The following is a 22,639-nucleotide window of genomic DNA, read 5'->3' as shown; positions in this document are numbered from 1 at the left end:
AATACCGGGAATGCCTGTTAAACATCTTAAGATTCATGAGTACCGCTTTGGGTAGTGAACACTTCGATGAATGAAACCTGTTATCTTTACAACGGTTGACAAACATGGAATGTAACTTGAACACATCGTACAAATACGACCCTGATTCCCTGATCCTTGATGACAGCAACACTCATAACAATCACAAAACAATTACATTGACAATCATGTTACATTATTTTTAAAATGTTTCCTTTTCTTTTTCATAATTTCTTTAACACACTACTTCTCCGCTGCGAAGTAAAGCAGTGCCTCTCAATAAGTCAAAAGTGTGAAGTGAAGAGAAAAACTAAAATTATTCTTTTTTTATCATCAATTCTCTTTTGTTTTAGTTACTTTGACATTGTCTTTATTAAAGTTTAGCTGTAAATTATTTTTATTTCAATTAAAATTATATTTTCACTGCCATTTCTAGCGTTAGTCTTAGTTTTCATGAATCCTAACAACCCTGTACTGTTCACTGATCACTAAACTGCTATTCAACAGCACTGTAAGGAATTGTGGTTTTGATGCACACTTCAGATAAAGTAATGATATCTCAACAATGACTCAAAAACCAAAGACCACATTTTCAGGATATGTTCATGACATTATAAGTTAGCTTTAGTAAAAACTGACCAATTTTTAAAATGTGTTTATCACTATTCAATTTTTAACATTATAATCACTCATAACATGGTAATTCTTCATTTTGGGGATAGCATAGTATTTACGCAAAATATAATAAAAAAGCTTTAAACCAATATGGGGACCATTTCTGTCCAGCTTATATTTAGGGAGATATAGCAAGTCAAAGTCATAACCTCTACCCACCCCAAATCATTTCAAACTTTGTTAGCTTAAATCTCCCTTAATATTGATCCAAGACACATGCAATTTCAGTTTCATGAGTTACCTATACGACCAAATCAACATGCCAAGTTTTATTAAAATTTGTGATGGTTTAAAGGTGTGATGATTGGACATAAATTACCCATCAAAAGAAGCTAGAAAGCAAAGTTTTGGGTTGGTAAACTGACAAATACTTTATTTATAACTTACAAATTCTGTAACAAAATATAATAAAGCAAAGAAAAAAAAAATACAGCAAAATAAGTCAATTTTAAAACTAAGACGACTAGGCTGGAAAGGGATGTGTAGTTATGGATTCTGGTACAAAATTTAAAAATTACAATGAATGACTTCAAACAAAAACAAGAAAGAGAGACAACATTTTAGGCATGTAGGCTAATCAGACATCCACCAGAGCCAATCACAAAACCTACATCCATTTTTTTATTACATACAAATTGATCACAGACTGCCTTTAATGAACACTATCTTTTTGCCATTAGTGTTTAATATTACAACAACACATGCACAAGTAATGATACAGACAAGCATATTACAATAAAGTGATTTTAACATCCAAAGACCATGCTTTGTTTATGGAACGCACTACTTAGACTTCAGATTTATCTGGGCTGTGGTAGCATAAAAAAAATATTTTTGCAGACAATACAGTTTCAAATAGCTGAAAAAAAATCAGCCATAATTATCTCATTTGCATTTGGCTACATCCTAGAGGCCTCCTTGAAACTTGATTCTGTAGTTAAATTTAAATGAAGGGAGTGCTGTTAAAACTTTAAAAATAAGAGAAGGAAAAAAAATGTTAATCTTGTTTGTTACCAAGTGCAACTCAAGCCGATAACCTCAGCTACCATTCCAGTACAAGGTTGCAGCAGACCGTTTACTGCTTAGACCTCCGTTACAGTGCACTGTCCATCCGGTCTCCTGGATTGAACACCTCTACTGTTTACACTCTCTCCACCTGGAGCGGGCCTGTCAACCTGGTACTCCTGAGTTCGAGTAGGACGACTAAGTCTCTGCCTCCTGCTTGGGATGTGTTGAACTTGGCTGTCTATCAGTTCCTCCTCTCCATCATTTGCACTGTCTTCGGAACTTGTTTCTGATTCCGATTCATCCACAGAAGTATTTGGGGCTGATGAGCCATGAGACAAAGCCACATCCTCTTCTACCTCTTCTCCCTCACCATTGTGCCCACGCTCAATTGTGTTTTGATCAGTAATCTGTAACTGGGAAAAGGAGGCTTCTACAGAACTACTGGCATCAGAAGACGGGGTCGAAGGACTTGTTGGCTGACCACCTAATGAAGTAGGTGGTCTTGCGGAAGAGGCACCCTGAGGTACCACTACTGATGTTACCGATGTGATATCTGCTCCATCAGCTGAATTCTCCCGAGCAGCTTGTAAAGCACTGGAGTCACTGTCTAATCGGAGTCCTGCTACACCTTTTTTGGGAATATCTGCAATGTCCCGCTTAATTTTTCTACGACGACCATGCTCGTTTCGTCTGTATTGAACCATGTTCTCCAAGTCCGCTACATATAAAAATCCTGCAATAAGCATTTCAGTGGTCTTTTTACCTTTCCCATAAGCATCCTCCAGTTCTCTGCTAGTACGCTCATCATACTGCCACCAGCCATTTCTGCCTTCATAGTACCATGCATATTCCCCATTCCCTCTTCCAGCTGCCTTGAGTTCTTCAGGAGAGAGTAAAGTAGGCTTGTCAAGAAAGTCTTCTGGAATTTCTTGCCGACACAAAGCACATCTCTTGCTTTGCCATGATGCTCCTTTCACACAAAGGTAGCAAAAAATATGTCTACATGGTAGTCTAACAGGGTGAACACATGTTTGCAAGCATATTGCACATTCAGGAACTGTTAAAGCGGGTGCTGCACTCGAACAAGGCTCATTCACCTTCCTGTTACTGGAAAGCATGTTCACTGTATGGTCAACTTCACCACAACTAGCCATCCTGTAGAACAAGAAAGAAAAAAAAAAAAAAAGACAGTTTTAGGGGTTTGGAAGATTCACTCCCTTGTTCCGTGCAGAATTAAATGAAATCTAATCCTTAGTCCAAACCCGCCCACAACAGACATTAAAAACAGCTTTTTAAAAAAAAAAAGAAGATCAAATACGCATACACGGCCAGCTGAGAGATAGAACCAGTGTGTCATGATTCTTTTAAGTGGAAGCATTAAAATATGCTAAATATGCTGGTGTCCTTTCCACCTTAGAAACAAATGTGCAAAGCCTATGGACACTGTAAATGTTTCATTTTCTGTTGATTTGGGGCTGCTAATGGGGAAAAGGTATTTTTATTAAACAGTATACAAGTCATCAAAGGATTAGTCTGAACTTAAAGATCTCTGCAGTCCTCTTAAAATACTTCAAACAGGTTTTGTGAAAGATAACCCTACCAGACAATGGTGTTAAATGATCAAGTGTTTCCTTATCTCTTGTCACAATTCCAATGTAATTTTTGCACCTCAGACAAACACTTTCTAGATTAACATGTTGTGGAAGGACCTGAAGTGAGCAGTTAATGGGAGGAAACCCACCAACATCCCAGAGTTGAAGCTGTTCTGTACGGAGAAATGGGCTAAAACTCCTCAAAACCGGTGTGCAGGAATGATCAAAAGTTACCAGAAACATTTAGTTGCAGTTATTGCTGCAAAAGTGGGGTCACACCAGATACTGAAAGCAAAGGTTCACATACTTTTGCCACTCACAAACATGTAATATTCGATCATTTTCCTTAATAAATAAATGAACAAGTATAATATTTTTGTCTCATTTGTTTAACTGGTTTCTCTTTATCTACTTTTAGGACTTGAGTGAAAATCTGATGATGTTTTAGGTAATATTTATGCAGAAACAGAGAAAATTCTAAAGGGTTCACAAACTTTCAAGCACAACTGTATATATTTTACAACAGCTAAAAATTTTAATTGTACATCTGGGATAGTCAAGGCCAGACTGACTTGTGGTAGAATGTAAACAACCACTAGAAAAAGACAAGCGAATATTCTTGTAACATAAGTTTATATAAGTTAGATATTTTAAAAATGTATTAGCATTTGAACACCACTGTTGATTAACATAAATGAGGCTATCTTTTTCTCTGACTTCAAGTAAAGTATCAGCTGACCAATCTATACAATGAAGTGAGAAAACAGGAACTCCCAGTATTGCCCAATCATACAGTATTTCAGTAAAAAAAGAACAACCCGATATATTCCATTAATAACTGTATGAATAGTAAAACCCCTGCCAAAAATTATGGTATCCCTACTCAGCTGTTTTACTTTGTTGCAGAACAAAAAAAAACAAAAAAAAAAAAACAGATGAGACACACAACTTTTAAGAGCTGAACATTCTGGCATTGTAAAACATACCTCAAAAAATTTAATTATTTTAATTAATGACATATTTTTTTTGTTCAGACCAAGTAGGTGAAAAAAAAATATGGATTACTCAGTGTTGAGGAAAAAGATATGGAATCATTAACTCAAAAAAATTACAATTACCACTTTGTTGAACATCTTCTGGCTTTTATGACAGCTTGAATTCTTTGAGGTATGGACTTCACTTATGAAAAACAATATTCTTCATCTATCAGATTCCAACTTTCTTGCATAGCAGTTGACAGATCAGCTTTGCAGGATGGAGCCTTGTCATGGAGCATTTTTTTCAATTTCCACCATAAATTTTCAACCAGATTGAAATCCAACTGTTTGCTGGCCATGACATTGAGTTGATATGGCTTTTCTGGAGTTTTAACGCTCTTTATTCTGTGGAAAGATGTATCATCATTCTGAAAAAATTCTTTTTAAATCACCAAACCTACTTTCAATTGATGGAATGAGAAAAGCAGGGCTATGGAGTCAGTAGATAAATCCTTCAACTCCTTAGTTTCTGGTACTTCTGACTCCAACTCCTATGTATTTAATATGCTGTGTTTTCCATGTTGATTGAAGGAAGGCAACATAGACGTCATTTAACCACAGAACTACTGGCTAAGAAGCTGACTCTCTACTGTTTTGGCCAGTTTAAACAAAAGAAAAGAACCCCTGAACACACATCAAGCGACAGCACACACCTATACCTACATCATTACACTTGTTTACACTCAAATTAACTTGTTAAACACATATCTGAAATAAAATGAAAACACTTTTTGTAATGTACCATAATCCAGATTACAATATATGAATGTCAGGTTGTATAATAGCTCATCTGAACTTCACACTAGTAGTAACAGAACTATGCACTGGGCTTTATTCTTACATCAGACAAGTGCTTAATTATGTCTATTGTTTGTGAAATGGGACATTTGAACTTGATGTATTTTTATTAGGAGTCACAGTCTGTACATTTTTGCAGACTCCAACTCCTTGACTCCGACTCCACAGCCCTGGAGAAAAGTGTTGAAAATTTCAAGATATATCTGTGCATTTACTGTAGAAGTAATGACTGCCATCTCTCCTGATTCTTTACCAGACATGCAACCCCAAAACAACAATGAGGGTGGAAACTTTCTTGTTTTATTCAGGCAGTCATCTTTATATGTTTCATTGGAGCGACACAAAACATTCAGCTTCATCTGCTTGGCCAATGAGGATGTGTGATTCATCTCTTAATACAACTTTTATCCAATCATCCACGGTCTATGACTGCTCTCTTTAGTCCACTATAACCTTGTTTTCTTCTGTTTAGGTGTTAGTGATGGTTTATATTTGGTTTTTCTGTATGTAAATTCCATTTCCATCAGCAGATTTACTACAGTTTGGTCACAAACATTGACTCCTGCTTCTGCCCATTTATTTTTCATTTCTTTTTTTGTGCATTTTCTATGTTCCACACATACTGCTTTGCATTTTCTGTCCTGATGCTTTGACATCTTCCTTAGTCTACCTGTATGTTTCCCTTTTCCAACTTTCCCATTTTGTTTGTCCTTGCTCCAAATTTTAGACACAGCTGATTGGGAACAACCAACATCTTTAACAACATGAACACGTTTAAAAGCATACTGCACATTCAGGAATTGTTAAAACAGGTGCTGAATTACCTTCTTGAAGGAGTTTTATAATCCTTTCCATTGTTTCAACTGACAACTCTCTTGTTGGAGTCATGTTTGCTGTCGATCAGCCAGGTGCAATAGCTCATTCAGGTCTGCAAGCACTTGCTTTGAACTGCAGACTAATTGGTTTATTTAGACTTGTACAGGTATTTGTTTTACAAATGAAAATAAGATGATTCCATAATTTTTCCTCGTTGTTGAGCGATTTCATAATTTTTTCCTCTAAATGGTCTGAACAAAAAATGTGCCATTAATTACAATTTCATTTAATTTTTGATGAATGTTTTATAATGCCAGAATGTTCAAATGTTAAATAAACATTTTGTGTCATATCTGTGATTTTTCTTTTTTGCATCAAAGTAAAACTGCTGAATGAACAACCTCCAAGAGTAGCGATTCCATAATTTTGCCAGGGGTTATACCCATTTGCTCATCTTACTTGGTAACGTAACGAACATACATGATAGGAGGCAGCTTGGTAGCTACAAGTCTTTTCCATCTTCAGGGAAGAGGACAGCTGTGCAATTCATGTAAATCTCACAGTAGAACATCATGGTTTGACAGCCAGCTTAATTTCATTTTAAAAGCTAACATATTCTCATTTAGATGTTGATGCTGCAGATCCAGCCTGTCAAACTTGAGAACAAGCAGCAAACGCAATTAGCAGCTAACAGGCGATAAAGTGATAAAGTTTAACAAATAAATTGGTGTACTGAGATAACCAGAAATACTAGGGCGACTCCAGGTTAGGTTTGTAAATAGCTCAGCTAAACGAACTGTGATACCCTTGGTGACTGTAGCAGAACAAAAAAGCAAAGTGTTCAAAGAGTGCAGTGCAGATCAAAGTTCTCCATAAATAATCATCCATAAAATGAATAGTGCTGTGGGGATAAAACTGATAAATCTGATAAATAAGTTAAAAACCAAAAATGAGATGAAAGTCAGAATCAACTCCCTTTACCATGTTCCCAGTGTGCTAATCTAATCTCTCTTTCACTCATCTTCCCTGTTCACCCTTTGGTATACTCCACAGGGCTTACAGTGCATCCGGAAAGTATCCACAGCGTATCACTTTTTCCACATTTTGTTATGTTACAGCGTTATTCCAAAATGGCTTAAATTCATTTTTTCCTCAGAATTCTACACACAACACCCCATAATGATGTGAAAAAAGTTTACTTGAGATTTTTGCAAATTTATTAAAAATAAAAATAATTTATGCACATGTACATAAGTATTCACTGCCTTTGCCTTGAAGCTCAAAATTGAGCTCAGGTGCATCCTGTTTCCCCTGATCATCCTTGAGATGGTTCTGCAGCTTAATTGGAGTCCACCTGTGGTAAATTCAGTTGATTGCACATGATTTAGAAAGGCACACACCTGTCTATATAAGGTCTCACAGTTGACAGTTCATGTCAGAGCACAAACCAAGCATGAAGTCAAAGGAATTGTCTGTAGACCTCCGAGACAGGATTGTGTCGAGGCACAAATCTGGGGAAGGTTACAGAAAAATTTCTGCTGCTTTGAAAGTCCCAATGAGCACAGTGGCCTCCATCATCCATAAGTGGAAGAAGTTCAAAACCACCAGGACTCTTCCTAGTGCTGGCCGGCCATCTACACTGAGCAATCGGGGGAGAAGGGCCTTAGTCAGGGAGGTGACCAAGAACCCGATGGTCATTCTGTCAAGAGCTCCAGAGGTCCTCTGTGGAGAGAGGAGAACCTTCCAGAAGGACAACCATCTCTGCAGCAATCCACCAATCAGGCCTATATGGTAGAGTGGCCAGACAGAAGCCACTCCTTAGTAAAAGGCACATGGAGTTTGCCAAAAGGCACCTGAAGGACTCTCAGACCATGAGAAACAAAATTTTCTGGTCTGATGAGACAAAGATTGAACTCTTTGGTGTGAATGCCAGGCGTCGCGTTTGGAGGAAACCAGGCACCGCTCATCACCAGGCCAATACCATCCCTACAGTGAAGCATGGTGGTGACAGCATCATGCTGTGGGGATGTTTTTCAGCGGCAGGAAGTGGGAGACTAGTCAGGATAAAGGGAAAGATGACTGCAGCAATGTACAGAGGCATGCTGGATGAAAACCTGCTCCAGAGCGCTCTTGACCTCAGACTGGGGCGACGGGTCATCTTTCAGCAGGACAATGACCCAAAACACACAGCCAAGATATCAAAGGAGTGGCTTCAGGACAACTCTGTGAATGTCCTTGAGTGGCCCAGCCAGAGCCCACACTTGAATCTGATTGAACATCTCTGGAGAGATCTTAAAATGGCTGTGCACCGACACTTGCCATCCAACCTGATGGAGCTTGAGAGGTGCTGCAAAGAGGAATGGGCGAAACTGGCCAAGGATAGGTGTGCCAAGCTTGTGGCATCATATTCAAAAAGACTTGGGGCTGTAATTGCTGCCAAAGGTGCATCGACAAAGTATTGAGCAAAGGCAATGAATACTTATGTACATGTGATTTCTCAGTTTTTTTATTTTTAATAAATTTGCAAAAACCTCAAGTAAACTTTTTTTCACGTTGTCATTATGGGGTGTTGTGTGTAGAATTCATTCATTTTGGAATAAGGCTGTAACATAACAAAATGTGGAAAAAGTGATGCGCTGTGAATACTTTCCGGATGCACTGTAGATGCTGGGGAACACCATCCAAAATTCGACTCCTATTCCAGCCATTTCTGTCATTAACCACTGGTACAGTCCAAGCCCAGCTACCTATTCCTGCCACCTACTGGTATTCCAAGCAGGCACCTGAAGCATTTGCTTCGCAACTCGAGCAATTAGAGATATGTCTGCTGGAACGCCTCTGACTATGCTCGTTCATGGGGTGTCCCAACAGCCTTGCCTACCTCTCTCTATCACTGGCTTGCATGACAAATTGTCTCTTTTTCTTGTGCAGTTTCCTCACTCTTGGTTTTCCTTTCCCTCCCTAATCTTTTCTACTTAGAGCTTTTATATGCCCACTGAGTGTAGGTATACTAAACAATCCTCTGTGAACTACTGGTGGAGCAGATTGTTCTTATGCATGTGAATGCTTAATCTGCACATTCCCCCATTAAAAACTCCAAACAGTTTGTCACTCTTAAACACATACAGACTCACAATGTCTTGAGCTTCACTACTATAAACAAAAATGGTACTTACTCGATCTACTTCATCAGCTTTGAATTAGCACTAGAATCCATGAAGCCAAGAAAAAAAACTCATAATCCCAACCCACCTTAAATCCCTTCGCAACTTTCTATCAGCGTCTTTTGTTTTCTAAATATGTCAATCAGCACAAGCAGTCTCCTGTCCTATTCCCTGCCTTGATGGAGCTCATGGGCAAAAAGTTCTCCCAGCTCAAGCCAAGGCTCCTTATCTGCAGGCAAGATTCCTGGAGTTATATAGGGTAAATAATACAGTATATCGTTATTTGAGGAGCACCCAGTCTCGAACCCGGGGCCATTGGGTTATAAGGCAGTGGTTCTTACCTCTGCATCATTCAAGAACACATTTAAACTTTCAGTCAACTGACATTTGAGCTAGGGTTTTTTAACTCAATGACAACAACATGTAAATCAAATGCTGTTTTTTCATTTGGTTATATTTGGACTAAAGTCATCTCACATAATACTCTTCATGTCATTATTAGTATAATATGGAAATAATTTCTGCTTTAGGTATGCGTTCAGCATTTCTTGCCTCACATTTATTTAATTTTGTCCTACACTTACCCAGATCTTTGTAGACACAGAACATACATGAAATGTATGTATTCCAAATAATGATATACTGTATTACTTACCCTATACAACTCCAGGAACTTCACATGCAGGTAAGGAGCCTTGGCTTGAGCTAGAGAACTTTTTGGCCGGTGGGGTATAGAACAGCAGGCTGCTTATGCTGATAAACACATTTACAAAACAAAAGACGCTGATGGAGATGTGGGAAGGGATTTAAGGTAGACCAGTTTTATGAGTTTTTTCGTAAGCTTCAGGGATTCTAGCGTTAATAAGCCCATAGTCAGAGGAGGCATATAGGGTGTTGAAGGTATCAAAAAGAAATGAAAAAAAATGCATAAGCTGATGAAACAAAACAGAGCGAATTGCCTAAAAAAACTCCCTACATCTGGTATTTCAAGTTGACTTCTTAAATGACGCAAAGAAATGCAATAAAATGCTTGTTTAGCATCTGATACCAAAGTACACACTTCAACCATGTAAATAAGTCTTAAAAGATATGGGCCTGCAGCTAAGAAACCACTATCATGGTACTTGAGAAACTGCAGTACTCAAAAGATCATAAAATATTGAGCCACAACTAATGGCAGAAATTCTTACAGTGTAAAATTTTTGGTTTGAGAAAAAGAGTTTGCGGATACCTTTCTGCAGACTTCTAAGAAATATTGCAGCCTGTGGGTACATTTCAACCTAAATGGTAGAGAATCTAGTCAAAATAAACACAGTAATAGCTGTTAAGAATTAAAATTTTGACTCCTTATTCAGTACCAGCAGGGAAATGACTTGGTGGTAAAAATCTTTCAGTACCAATGCCAAACAAACAGAAAACACAATTAAGACCTACTTTCTGCAGATGGAATGCTAACATTATTACACTGACACTGGAACAGGAAATTAAGAAAAAGGCGAGAAAGGAAAAAAAATATACTGAGTTAATAATTTTTTCTCCATGTTATTCTAGCAAAGAATTGAGACTCACACCTGCCTTGAAATGTCACCTGCGTTTCAGAATGTATGCATATTAAATATATTTGTGTGACTAGATGTACAATGTTGAAAAAATAATGGAGGTTTTTAGGGCTGGGTGAAAAAATAATAAAGAAAATTATTGTAAAAATAAGTTTTCCTCTATAAAAATATCGGACATGATTGATAACATCAACAGGACTCATTCCGTCGATGTTTTGGCAGACAAACCAAAAAGTCAATGATTATGAGAACAGTACCACAGTGAACCAATCATGTGGCTGGAATAGAGTTACAGCCTTGTCAGGTTAGGCTGACACACACAGCACTGGGCGGACAAGCAGCAGCTGTCAGCAGTACATGCGCAGCCGCACACTCCAGTACGTTAGGAGTGGGAATGAGATAAAAGAGAAAATGGTGACAGAAAACGTTAATGAAAACTCAAAAACAAAAAAATAAAAAAAATCAACATGACCAAAACTCAAAAGACGAGGACATTGTTGAAAAGAAGGGTCTGAGGAATTCAGCAGTGTGAAGATATTTTGGCTATTTAAAGTCCAACAAGAAGCAGAGTAGAGTGCACTAAATTGTGTTGAAAGCATGTTCCCACAAAGAAAGGTAATGCCACTAATCGTTTGTACCATCTGAAGCGGCGCCATTCTTTACAGCACATATAATTCAAGACTTTACAGTCCCAGACCCAAGCAAGTGCTGGTGGTCCCCATAAAACAACCACTGTGAGATACATGCGCAACAACAGACCATAATGTCCACTGCCTTATGACAAAACAAAAATGAAGAGACACAGTGATATCACAAATGCAACAGCCCACTTTATTGCAAAAGACATGATTGACAGTAAGCATGGTCAAAAATTTTGGATTTAAGCAGTTGACTATAGTAACCTGAGCCCCATTACCAACTTCCCAGCCATAAACATTTCACTCAGATGGCATTTCCCCAGCTATTCAAGAGTAGAGAGTAGAGAGACAGTTGAAAAGGAGCTGCAAAGTGTGTCATACTTTGCTACTACATCTGATTTATGGTCAAGTCACACATCTGAACCATATACACTGAACACTTCATTTATCAAGATTGGAATTTGAAAAGCAAGTATCTTCTAACTGCCTACTTTCCTGAAGACAACGCATGTGAAGTCATTGCTTTAGCACTAACAGAAGCACTTGTATGGTGGGGACTGAGTGAAGACAAAAAAGTATGTATCAGAATAGATGTTGGGCTGAATACAGAGAAGGCCACATCACTAAGCAACTGGATACAGTCAGTTGCATTGCTTGGGGCATCTTCTTCACTCAACTATCAGTGAAGTTGGTGAGCAGAATTATACACAAATTTTGTTTTGCCTTGAAGAACAAGCTGAAAACAATTGAGTGAATACATCAATTTTGTTTATGTTTTCCTTCGTTCACATTTAAAAGCTGCTCGAATTTGTACCAAGGATACATACAGTGTAGGTTTGTTTCCAAACCATTTAAAACAGCTTAAATCGATATAGAAGAAAGGATACAGTTAAGAGGTACTTGTTTTTTTTTTTCAGATTTAGTTTTGTATTAATGTGTACTTTATTTGGAATTGGCCAAAGAAGCTAGTTGTGCATTTTGTTTGTGTTCTCCTGTAACACCTGAAGCTTTTGATTAGTCAGAATTAATTATATATAATTTACGAATGAATAATATATACAGTACTTATATATACCTATTTTATTTATCTGAAATACAGTTGTATAATGTTTGACAATACATTTGTCCTGTTTAACTTGTGACAGAAAATAAATAATATTTAAAACAAAATTAACCTCATGATGACCTCACATCTCACTTAGGAGTAAAAAGGAACTTTTAAGCTTGACAGAAAGAGTGATTTGATTTATAGAGTGATATATATTGATATGAAAAAAATTATTGTGGTAAGATTTTTTTTTTCCTGTATCTTGCAGCCCTGGGTTTTAAGAAGCTTAACGCTACAATGACACTCAAGGCTGGAAGAAAATGAGCATTCCAACAAACATTTTGACAGTTTATATGATTGGCCAGTACATGCTTTGTGAAAAGGCTTTTTTTTTTAAATCTTTTTTTTTTATAGTTTAAACAAATAATAAAAAACAAATATACATACACAAGGTTGTAGAACTGGTGAATAATCAAGCCTTTAGTGGTATTTTGACCCAAAAATTGTTCTCTCTGTACAATAGTCTAACAAACCATTTCTTATAACAGTACACTATGTTGTCATTTCTAACATTATGCCTTAAATGGAAATGTATGCAAACCACAATTATTTATTAAGACATCTAAAAATGTTCCAAAGAATATATAATTTTATGAAATGCTTGAATATCAATTATTGGTTAAACTGGAAATTGATTAAACAAGGAAAATGTACAAATACTCATTTAAAGCATCAGCTGAGCTCACTGGATAAACTGAAGTCTCCTATAACAAGTGGTAGTCTGAAATTGAATTCTCCTATTATGAGTGGTAGTCATAATTTACCGCTGCTGCCTTAAAGTTCCATGAGACAGGTTTAGAATCTTGACCTACTACTGTTCGTGTAGTTTGCACATTCTTCCTGTGGCTGAGCATCTTTCCCCCAACTTGCTAAAGATGCACGTGCCAAATTAACTAGCAACTCTCCAATGGGGGTTGAGGCTCATTTATATTATTTTAAGTGATTTCAAACATAAATATGTATATGCCAAAACACAGGAAAATGCAACACCAAATAAAAATTTACTCTTTATAATTCACATCTTCCAAATGTGCTTTCATGACCCCACTCAGTTCCAACCTGAAACAACCATATATGAACCATACTATTCAACCTCATTTTTATATGAAATCATAATACTGCAGACCTTCATTGGCTGGTAGTTCAGCCACACGATGAACCCAGTAGTGCCAGGTAGAAGATTTCATCTCCAAATCAGAGGCACACAAAGAACTTTTTTTGGTGGCCTAAGGGTGAGTGTCAGCAACAAGTGCAAATATGTTGAATGCGAACATATTACTGCTGCTGTAAATGCCCAGCGCTCCACCAACACCATGCCAGAAATAACACAAAAAAGGTCTGATCTCTGGTGATGAAGCAGATCGCTACCCACAAGCAGTGTGTGTGTGTAATGGGAGGAGGGAAAAAAACACATCTATGCTCTCAGATTTCGATCTGTGAATGGCATCTGTAATTGGAAATGTCTTTTTTTGTAGCATTATGTCAGAGCAGTCCTGACGACTGTCAGTCTTATCTAGGCATCAGAAATGACTAATATGTTAATAGAATGCAACTGCTTACAGTTAACAAAACCAACTTCGTTCTTGCCCTTATTGCAATATGAGTGAACTGAAGTGCTCTGATTACGCTAGGAAAACAGACACTGGTGCAAATTGCCTTTATATGTTGGTAGCAAACATCTTATATGTATATGCACCCACACCATATAGGTCAGTTAAAATCTTCCAGCACAGCGGACATGACTAAGTGAAGCTTGGCTGAGATATTCCTAAGCAGGCAGCCAGTTCACTGAAAAGTGACAACAGGTAGTCTAAACTGAAAAAGAAAAAAAAAAAAGTTCTTCAGTGTAAATATACAGCTCTGGCCCTCTTAAAAGGGAAATAAAATACAGTCTGCATCATACTCCTCACATTTGAGCTTTAATATGTTTGTCACACACATTACAACAACTGCTCGGTTATCTCTGAATTTATAACCCTTAAAAGTGTACTCTGCAATTGAAGAATAGAACAAAAATACTACACAGCTAGATGTTAAGCTGTGCTAGAAACTGTTCTCCTGTGTGGTGCCTATCACGCAAGTTGTTGACTCTCAGAAACTCGCCTACTGATCATGCTGTGGCTTTGGGTCTGCCAGGCATGTTCTTCTCAGAGTTTCCAAGTTCTCTATGATGGCACAGGAAACTATTCTCCCGGACTCCTTTGCTTATCTTTGCAATTTCTAAACAGAATACCTGCACTTTTAACGATTACAATAGTATATTATCTGTTGTCCCTTGTTAATTGCCTTTTTCCTACCATTATGACATCAATATATGGTGCAATATTGTTCACAAATCACAGAGGATGTACAGTTTGTTCCAACACCACTTTTATACAGTGGGTCTGTAAGTAATGAGCAAAAGTTGGAACACCCGCAGGAACTGTTTGCATTAACGTTCAAAGCTAAACTTCCACTGTTGCTGAAAAGCTGTAAGTTCTTAACTCATTACTTATTTCCTGGAATTGGCCTTTTTGTGCAAGTCTGAAAATTACATATTTTTAAAATTTTGGTAACTTTTTTTTTTTAATATTTGGCATTTTACCTCTTACATTTGTACAGGTTATAATACTGACCTGAACAGTTTAAATTTTAATTAAAACTGGAAGGGGAGGGTCCTAATATTTCTGACCAGTAGAATCCTTAAACGTGAATCTTTTCACATTAATATCTCACGACTGTTTTAGTCTAACATAGCTCCTGCACAATTCCAAGTTCACTGGATTTCTTCAAATTTTGCACCCAATGTTAAGGGGCATTATAATGAACGTCCAGTTTTGTGCTAAAGACGAATTTCGTCACTTAATTTTTTGTCAATAAGGTAAATAATTTGTATACACAATCGACACATTAGGATCTTTTCCCTCACATTTGATTATAGCAGTAATGAATGAAGTCTAAAAACTGGTTCAAATTACGTCGCTACAGGTCTATTCAGTCTGTAATAAATTTTGACAATACCGCGGAATTATTATCAATATATTACCAAATTCGCTGTAACAGGTAGCTCTCTATTTCTTGGTAACGAGAAAGGCCTTGCGTGATGCCCGTTCTGCTTTCACTACAGATGCCAGTCATTACAATAGTAGGCCACTGCGAGGCTGCAGAAGTATGCAGTGAGGGAGTGGAAGAACAGATTGTAATATGGTCTGAAACCTTCACATCACAATACACTATCGATGTCCTTCAATGCCACCCACGGGGAAATGTATTCCCGACCTGTTAAGCAACAGCGAAAATACCCCGCTACCTTCCGCCACGACATCTCCGCTCCTCTGCCACTCTTCAAGCGTTCGAGGAAACAACAAAACCCCGCGACCCTCCCCCGACTATTAACAACCTTTGCGAAACATGGCAGCTTAATTTTGTCACCCTTTTTCTCACACATGTTTTCGCAGATTTTTTTGCGAAAATTCAGATTATGAAGGAAGCATAAAATCACTTACCAGAACCCTGTCTATGCTTCTTAACAAAACAAACGACGACTGCAACTCGACGCACTGCTCTGAATGTTGCGTGGTGACGTCTCGAGCTAGGCGTAACGTGTCGACGCTTACGTTATAGTGGCGAGAAGTAGGCGCAACGTTCTTTCTTGCGTACAAATTGAAAATATAAAGTAATTTGACCGTTACTGTTGCGTGCGAGCGTGCTGTGCATCGTAGTATTATCTCAGATGTTGAAATCTTATGGTTAGTCAAGAAAGGAGACGAGCAGAAAAAGATACCGAAATTGCATAGCTCTAAAAGATAAACCAACATACAATTAAGCCTCCCCTCTTCGGATGAACCATCTGTCTTTGCTTCAATGGTACTTCGTGCGTCCATCCATCCATTTCCTTACCCACTTATCAAGAGCAGCATCGCGAGGAAGCTTGTGCCAATTCTACGAACCGTCGGACGCAAGCCAGGAACCATCCCTGGAGAGGGCGCCGACGCTGACACAGCCTGTCATACAGTCCTATTAAATGTGCAGAAAGAGACCCACCCAGGCTTATCGGGAGATAGTGTAGCTGCCTGTTGAATCTGATATGGTAATCGCACCAGGACGTGCCTTTTTAATATATTAATATAATATGTTGTATATAATAATAATTTTTAAAAGGTTCGTGTATCTGCGAAGTTTGCAAGTTCCCTGGTGGTCTAGTGGTTAGGATTCGGCGCTCTCACCGCCGCGGCCCGGGTTCGATTCCCGGTCAGGGAAACGTGCATTTTTTTTTTTTACCTTTGGTTGATTGTGATGTATGCCTGTGCTTTCTTTTATGCAGTGAACTGCTCATACCATAATTTAAGGCAAAAACTTCTCGATGTAGGAACTTCATTTTTTATAAAATATTTGAAGATTTTTTGAACATTTATTGTCAAGCTTCAGAAATTAATACGGTGTTTAAAAAATTGGAAAAGAACAAAGCACCCTTCACGCTTGTCTCTGTCAACAAAGAGCATTGTTGCATTTCTTGGACACAATCCTAACTTAACAATAATATGCTGTCCATGTTTCCAAGGTGAAATTTATTATGGCATATTTCACTTCCGCTCAACAAGTCATTTTTCAGAAGGCTCTGAATTAGTTCACTCACTCTTAAAGATACGTGTAACAGAGCGACTCCTTGAGGGAGATCTGTCTTTGATCGAAAGATGTGTCAAAAGATTATAATTCGTTAAATGAAACTGCCTCCTCGTAAAATTGTATTTTGATTTTTAAACCGCTTACACTTTTTGGCTCCCTTACTTTCAATCAGACTATTTTTTGTTGCTAAATTGTTATGCCTGTGCTGGGGAAGTTGGATCATCTTATGTAATGGCACACCAGGCACACAGGACATTGGGTTTTAACATCACTTTAGATGTAGACAGATCTGACTTACATTCAGTTGTAAAGACTTAAACACAAGACCTACTGTGTTAAAGTCTGTGGCATACTACAATGATCCAGGCTGTAATTAGCATTGAGCACAAGCCGTTCTTAGCTGTAATGTCTGGCAACTGATATTGCAACATCAAAGCGTGGCTCACTGGGTTTGGCATTTAGCCTCAGATATGTGTCTTAAATAGCTAACATCATCATGATCCAGCAATTCCAGTGCTACTCCTGACTGTCTGCCTTCTATCCTGTTTCTTTTACTGGAGCTTATGGTTGCCATCTAATGGCACACTTCTCACTACATGTGCAAGTGTCATGCCAGTCTTTGATACCACTTTCTTTAGCTTAATAGGACTTGGGACGTCAGTTATATGCCACCGACCAGCTGTCATCATGGACCCTGATAAATCACACTGTGTTTGGGGTGAATATTTCTGTTTACAGTCTGTGTGCTCCTTTTTCCTATAGCACCTGAACCTTTTGTGTTTAGTGATCTCTGGCACACCTTTTCCTGGTCACATTATAACACAAGAAGAACAGAGCATGCATGTGGGTTGCTTGGATTCATAACCAGTGACCTAAAACAGCCATTTTTGCCTCTATTTCTGTATTCCATTTCATAAGCAGTTTTGAGGTGGGCAGCTTGAAATCTAAAGACCGACTTTCCTGCACTCTGACTTGTTATCCTTATCCAAATATTAACCTTGGGCAGAAGACAATATGGTAGTTTTAGAATGTCGACACACACACTACTGTATATAGAGTGTGGTATTTGGTTGGCTTGTCATCCCGGCCAATACCCCCAGGCCGCCAGATGGAGCCCTCCCTGCAGTATGGAGGTGCCCCGAAGACCAGCAGGGAGTCATGGACTTTGTAGTTTTTATCCTCAGACCTGCTATATACCACAGGGGCCGCAAGAGGGAGCTGCAGGGAGGACCGAAGACTATAGTTATAGTGCCCTATAACCCGGAAGTGCATCAAAGGAAGAGCGACGTGCTTCCGGGGTGAAGAAGAAGGACTTGTACCTGACCTGGAAGTGATATTGAATCACATGGAGTAGGGATTGGGAACACTTCTGGGTCAGGGAGAATAAAATACTATGGGAGCTCCCAGACGGCGCGCTGAGCTGAGCTGGGTGGAAGGGTGGCAACGCGTCTGGGAGTTGGAGGATTGTTTATTGTATGTGATTGTGATTTATGAATATACTGGAGGAGAGGGTGCTTTGTGCACTGTGGCGATTTAATAAAGTCATTGTTTGGACTTTTACCTGGTGTCTGGAGTCATGGAAAGGGGTTCAAGGGAGTGATACATCCCCAATCTGTCACAGGAGGTATAAAAGACTCGCACTGATATCCTCAGGGTAATCGTATTTTCTCTAACAGTTCAGAAGATATGCCTTTAAACAGAGAGAAGATAGTGTGACTCAGTTTAAGTGTGCGCCTTTGACTTTGCACTCCTGCTGGGTTTAACTTGATGAAGGAAAATACAAGTTTAGTAGAAAACAGACTGCTGAATTAATAATGTAGTTCCTTGCATTATAATATAATGTGACAGAGCTGATACTTCAGTGTGCAATTTTCAATTCCTAACAGACTTAGGTGTTTATAAATCATTATGAAATAATTAGGGACTTAAAAAAGTAGACTGAGATATCACCGATATCTTGCAGTCAATATTGCTTAAAGGAATACTCTGCCCAAAAATGATCATTTTTTGTGTTACTCCATGTTGTTTGTAGTGATGGCTGACAAAAAAAAACTAATTCCTTGTTTTTATAGAAATTGGAAATCACAAAATTTATGATTCAGTGGGATTGGAGATCTAACTTGAAAAACTGCACAGTATAAAAAATCCTTTGATAAAATCTGCCACAAAACCTATACATCGGTTGTATGGAAATAACTTTCCAAACACGTTATTTTTCTAAATTGCTTTTGTGTGTGACTGAGTAACATGTTTAAATGTGAATAACTCAGCATTGGGAAGAAACACGTGAACTTTTAATTAGAGGGAGAAAGAGGCCAACCAAGGGCTACTAGATGTGGCTCCTCCTGGTCACTAAAGGGCCTAAGTGGGGATAAAGAGACATTATTATCATGCGTAAGAGGACAGTGAAATTCTCACTTACAATTAATTGCTAGTCAACATGCAACATTGTCAGTATCCACCATAAGTAGTTGTAGAACCAGATTACCTTGAAACTCATGTCTTCATTTCCTGTAAAAACTCAGAACAAGTTTCTTATAACCAAGCAGCATAACATAAAGACACAATTTAATGTATTTGGCTCACTACAATATCAAAAGTGGGGCTGTGCTTAACTTTTAAGTAAATCAATCATCCCTTGGATGATTGGTCCTTTTATGACAAGAGAAGATTGGCATCTTTATTGCAATTATAGTGCAACACTAAGATTAGTTCTAGGGATAAATTTAAGGCAATCTTGGAAAGGACTTAAAACCAGTCCAAGCCGAGTGGCTGATTTAGTGTGGAGTTGGGAGGAGAGGAATGAGAAGTGTTCACAGTTACAGGTGGAAGAATATGCCAGGTTGGAGGTGGGTGATTAGAAGTATCTTAATAGAGATCTTTTAGTTGTACAAGTGACTGAACCACAACACTTGTTAGACAGGCAGGGGTTAAAACCAGGTCATATAGGTGTAGAGAGCCAGCATGAGTTTGGCTTCCTTTCAGCATGTGCAGAACTTTGCTGTCTCTCTTTATTCATTACTCCCTGTTATTTGTGTGCATAACACCCTAAAAAGGGCTAGTATCAGAGATTGTTCCTACCTTGCGCCTAATGTTTGGTTTGGGTTTACAAGGTGGATGGATGGATAAAACTTTAAACTTTATAAATAAACTTCTTTGGTGTCTTTCTGATTTTGAAAGTGCTGCAGTAGTGGCACCTTGTGTTCACTATAACTAGAGCTAGATGGATACTTTTTGCATAGCATAATAAAAAATAGTTTCCACATGTGAAAGTACGTTAAACTTTGAAATCCCAGGTTGGGGTATAAAATGGTATTCTCTATTTAATAGCCATTGAAGAGGCAATGATGGAAAGAAAATGTTGAATAACAGTTGAATCTGGCCACAACAATGTGCATTGTCTATCCATCATTTTTAAATTATACTATCTTTAGGTTGTTGCAAAGTTTGTTTGGAGAGAAAGGATGGGAAAGGAATCTGAGGAGAATCATAATTCTTATGGCTCGTGGTCTTCTAGACTGAGAGCAGAAGAAAAATATATGTAAGAAATATAATATGAATAAATGAAGCGCTGCTGCCTCGCATTTAGGAGACCCGGGTTTGCTTCCCTGGTCATCCCTGCGTGGAGTTTGTATTTGCATGTTCTCCCCGTGTCTGTGTGGGTTTCCTCCGGGTGCTCCGGTTTCCTCCCACAGTCTAAAGACAGGTTAGGTGCATTGGCGATTCTTAATTGTCCCTAGTGTGTGCTCGTTGTGTTGGTGTATGTGTGCGTGCCCTGTGGTGGGCTGGCGCCCTGCCTGGGGTTTGTTTCCTGCTTGGAACCTTGTGTTGGCTGGAATTGGCTCCAGCAGACCCCCGTGACCCTGTAGTAGGATATAGCAGGTTGGAATATGGATGGATGGATGGATGAATCATCAAATTCCTAAAACAGGTACCAAGGGGTACATGTGGAAAAAAACTAAAAGTCCTTAAGAGGTTGTTGAGCACCCATAACATCAACCTTAGAAATAAATTTGCTGTTATTTTACAGTTAACAATTTCTTCTAATCTTTAATGTTAGAGAGATACTGAGCAAAACTCAAATAAAGCTTTTTAAATGAAAAAAATTACCTATGATAATTGTCCTCTGTTTTTAAGCAGAATAAAATAATGGATTAGATGCAAGTGGGTGCTCCCCTTGGGTTTGTGTGCCCTCTAGTGACCAGAAGGTGCCAAGACAAAAGGAGAATAGAGGAAGGCACCTCCATAGCATATTGTGCCATGTATAACAACATTTTTCACACACCCCAATCAGGATGGGCACAAACATTAGGAGAAACATTGAGATGATAATGAACAAGCTAGTTTCACTAGTCAGGTAGCTTTGTCAGCAGCATTGCTGTTACCAGTAAACAAGTTAAGAAGTAATTCTTGAAACCCAGTGATTTAACTTTATGGACCATGCATAAACAGCAAGCATTCTTTATTAATCAATGGGCATTGGCTAAGAAATATCATGCCTTAAGCAGGGGTTCTGGAATTGGAGATAAGACTCTTTTCTTTTTTAACTATCTCCATCTCTAGCTGTCATTTACCAAATGATAAGATAGATCAAAGGCACTGGATAAACAATTTTTATCCAATGAAAGTATTTTCTGTTTTTAAATGAACTGAAGAAAAACCAGCCTGTAATAGGCTTTCTCGTTGAATTCACTCATAGCTTTCTTATCATCGTAGTTCCTCCTTATCATATACAGTAGATACTGACACTCTATACTGCCACTAATGCTCTGAACACTGAGCTTATGGAACAGCTAAAAGGAAAGAAGCGATAATGGAAAGAAGTGTCAAGGAATTGTATCTGTAGACCTCCATTAATGGATTATTTAAAAATTCGTAAATCAGCTTGACTGCAACTATTGTGACCATTAGGTGACTGTAACTGTTGTGCCCAAATCTCAAACGCAACCACACAAGAAACAGTCCTGGTTTCAAATTAGTATTTTATTCTCCTTTTGAAGTATAAAATCACGGCCACAATTCCTATTCCTTTTATCCTCCTCCACCAGGGGGATACTGCCACCCAGCATGCAAGGGGAGTTCATGTCTTTGGGAGGAAGTATCCTATTGCCCTTCTGTTATAATGGCTGGGAAAAGTACCAACAACCAACCCAGCTGGAATGCCCGTTCATCCATGTTCTTCCATTTCAAAAACTTCCTGGTCAAATAAGGAACTATCCAAACTGGCTGTGATGCCAGGCACCATATGTTGTCTGTGGCACAATATACACCATTAGGCCACAACATTAAAACCACCTGTCTATTATTGTGTCATCCCCTTTTTCCATCAAAACAGCTTTGAGCTATCTAGTCATGGACTTTCCAAGATCTGTGAAGGTGTCCTGTGGTATCTGGCACCAAGACGTTAGCAAAAGACCATTTAAGTACTGTAAGTTGTGAGGTGGGGCCTCCATGGATTGAACTTGTTTTTCCAGAACATCCCTTAGATGCTCAATTGAGATCTTGGGAATTTGAAGGACAATTCAACACCTTGAACTCTTTGTCATGTTCCTCAAATCATTCCAGAACGATTTTTGCAGTGTGGCAGGGCGCATTATCCTGTTGAATTCAGGTACTCCCAT

At 38.4% G+C, this 22,639-nt stretch overlaps 1 protein-coding gene and 1 non-coding gene across 3 annotated transcripts; one reads left to right on the top strand and one right to left on the bottom strand.

Annotated features, from left to right (window-relative positions):
• Positions 1 to 1,038: 1,038 nt before the first annotated feature.
• On the bottom strand, positions 1,039 to 16,407 carry rnf146 (ring finger protein 146). Of its 2 annotated transcripts, none has more exons than XM_039747823.1 (2): positions 16,213 to 16,407; positions 1,039 to 2,856 (listed from the first exon to the last, which is right to left on the bottom strand). In XM_039747823.1, the coding sequence occupies exon 2, from the start codon at positions 2,853 to 2,855 to the stop codon at positions 1,776 to 1,778; it is 1,080 nt and encodes a 359-aa protein (XP_039603757.1). In that variant the 5' UTR covers position 2,856; positions 16,213 to 16,407; the 3' UTR covers positions 1,039 to 1,775. The 2 variants fall into 2 exon arrangements, with proteins under 2 accessions (XP_039603757.1, XP_039603755.1); XM_039747821.1 differs by lacking the exon at positions 16,213 to 16,407 and adding an exon at positions 15,899 to 16,003.
• Positions 16,408 to 16,580: 173 nt separating this feature from the next.
• Positions 16,581 to 16,652, top strand: trnae-cuc. The gene has a single exon. It is a non-coding gene; the product is annotated as a tRNA-Glu (tRNA).
• Positions 16,653 to 22,639: the final 5,987 nt, after the last annotated feature.

This window comes from Polypterus senegalus, chromosome 3 (assembly GCF_016835505.1).
Source record: "Polypterus senegalus isolate Bchr_013 chromosome 3, ASM1683550v1, whole genome shotgun sequence".
Classification (NCBI taxonomy): domain Eukaryota; kingdom Metazoa; phylum Chordata; class Cladistia; order Polypteriformes; family Polypteridae; genus Polypterus; species Polypterus senegalus.
Note: the sequence above shows the minus strand (reverse complement) of the source record. Positions and strands in the feature narration are given on the sequence as shown.

What these genes read in the sequence shown, in the direction of transcription:
- rnf146 (XM_039747823.1), bottom strand. Translation starts at nt 2,855, where the DNA reads ATGGCTAGTTGTGGTGAAGTTGACCATACAGTGAACATGCTTTCCAGT.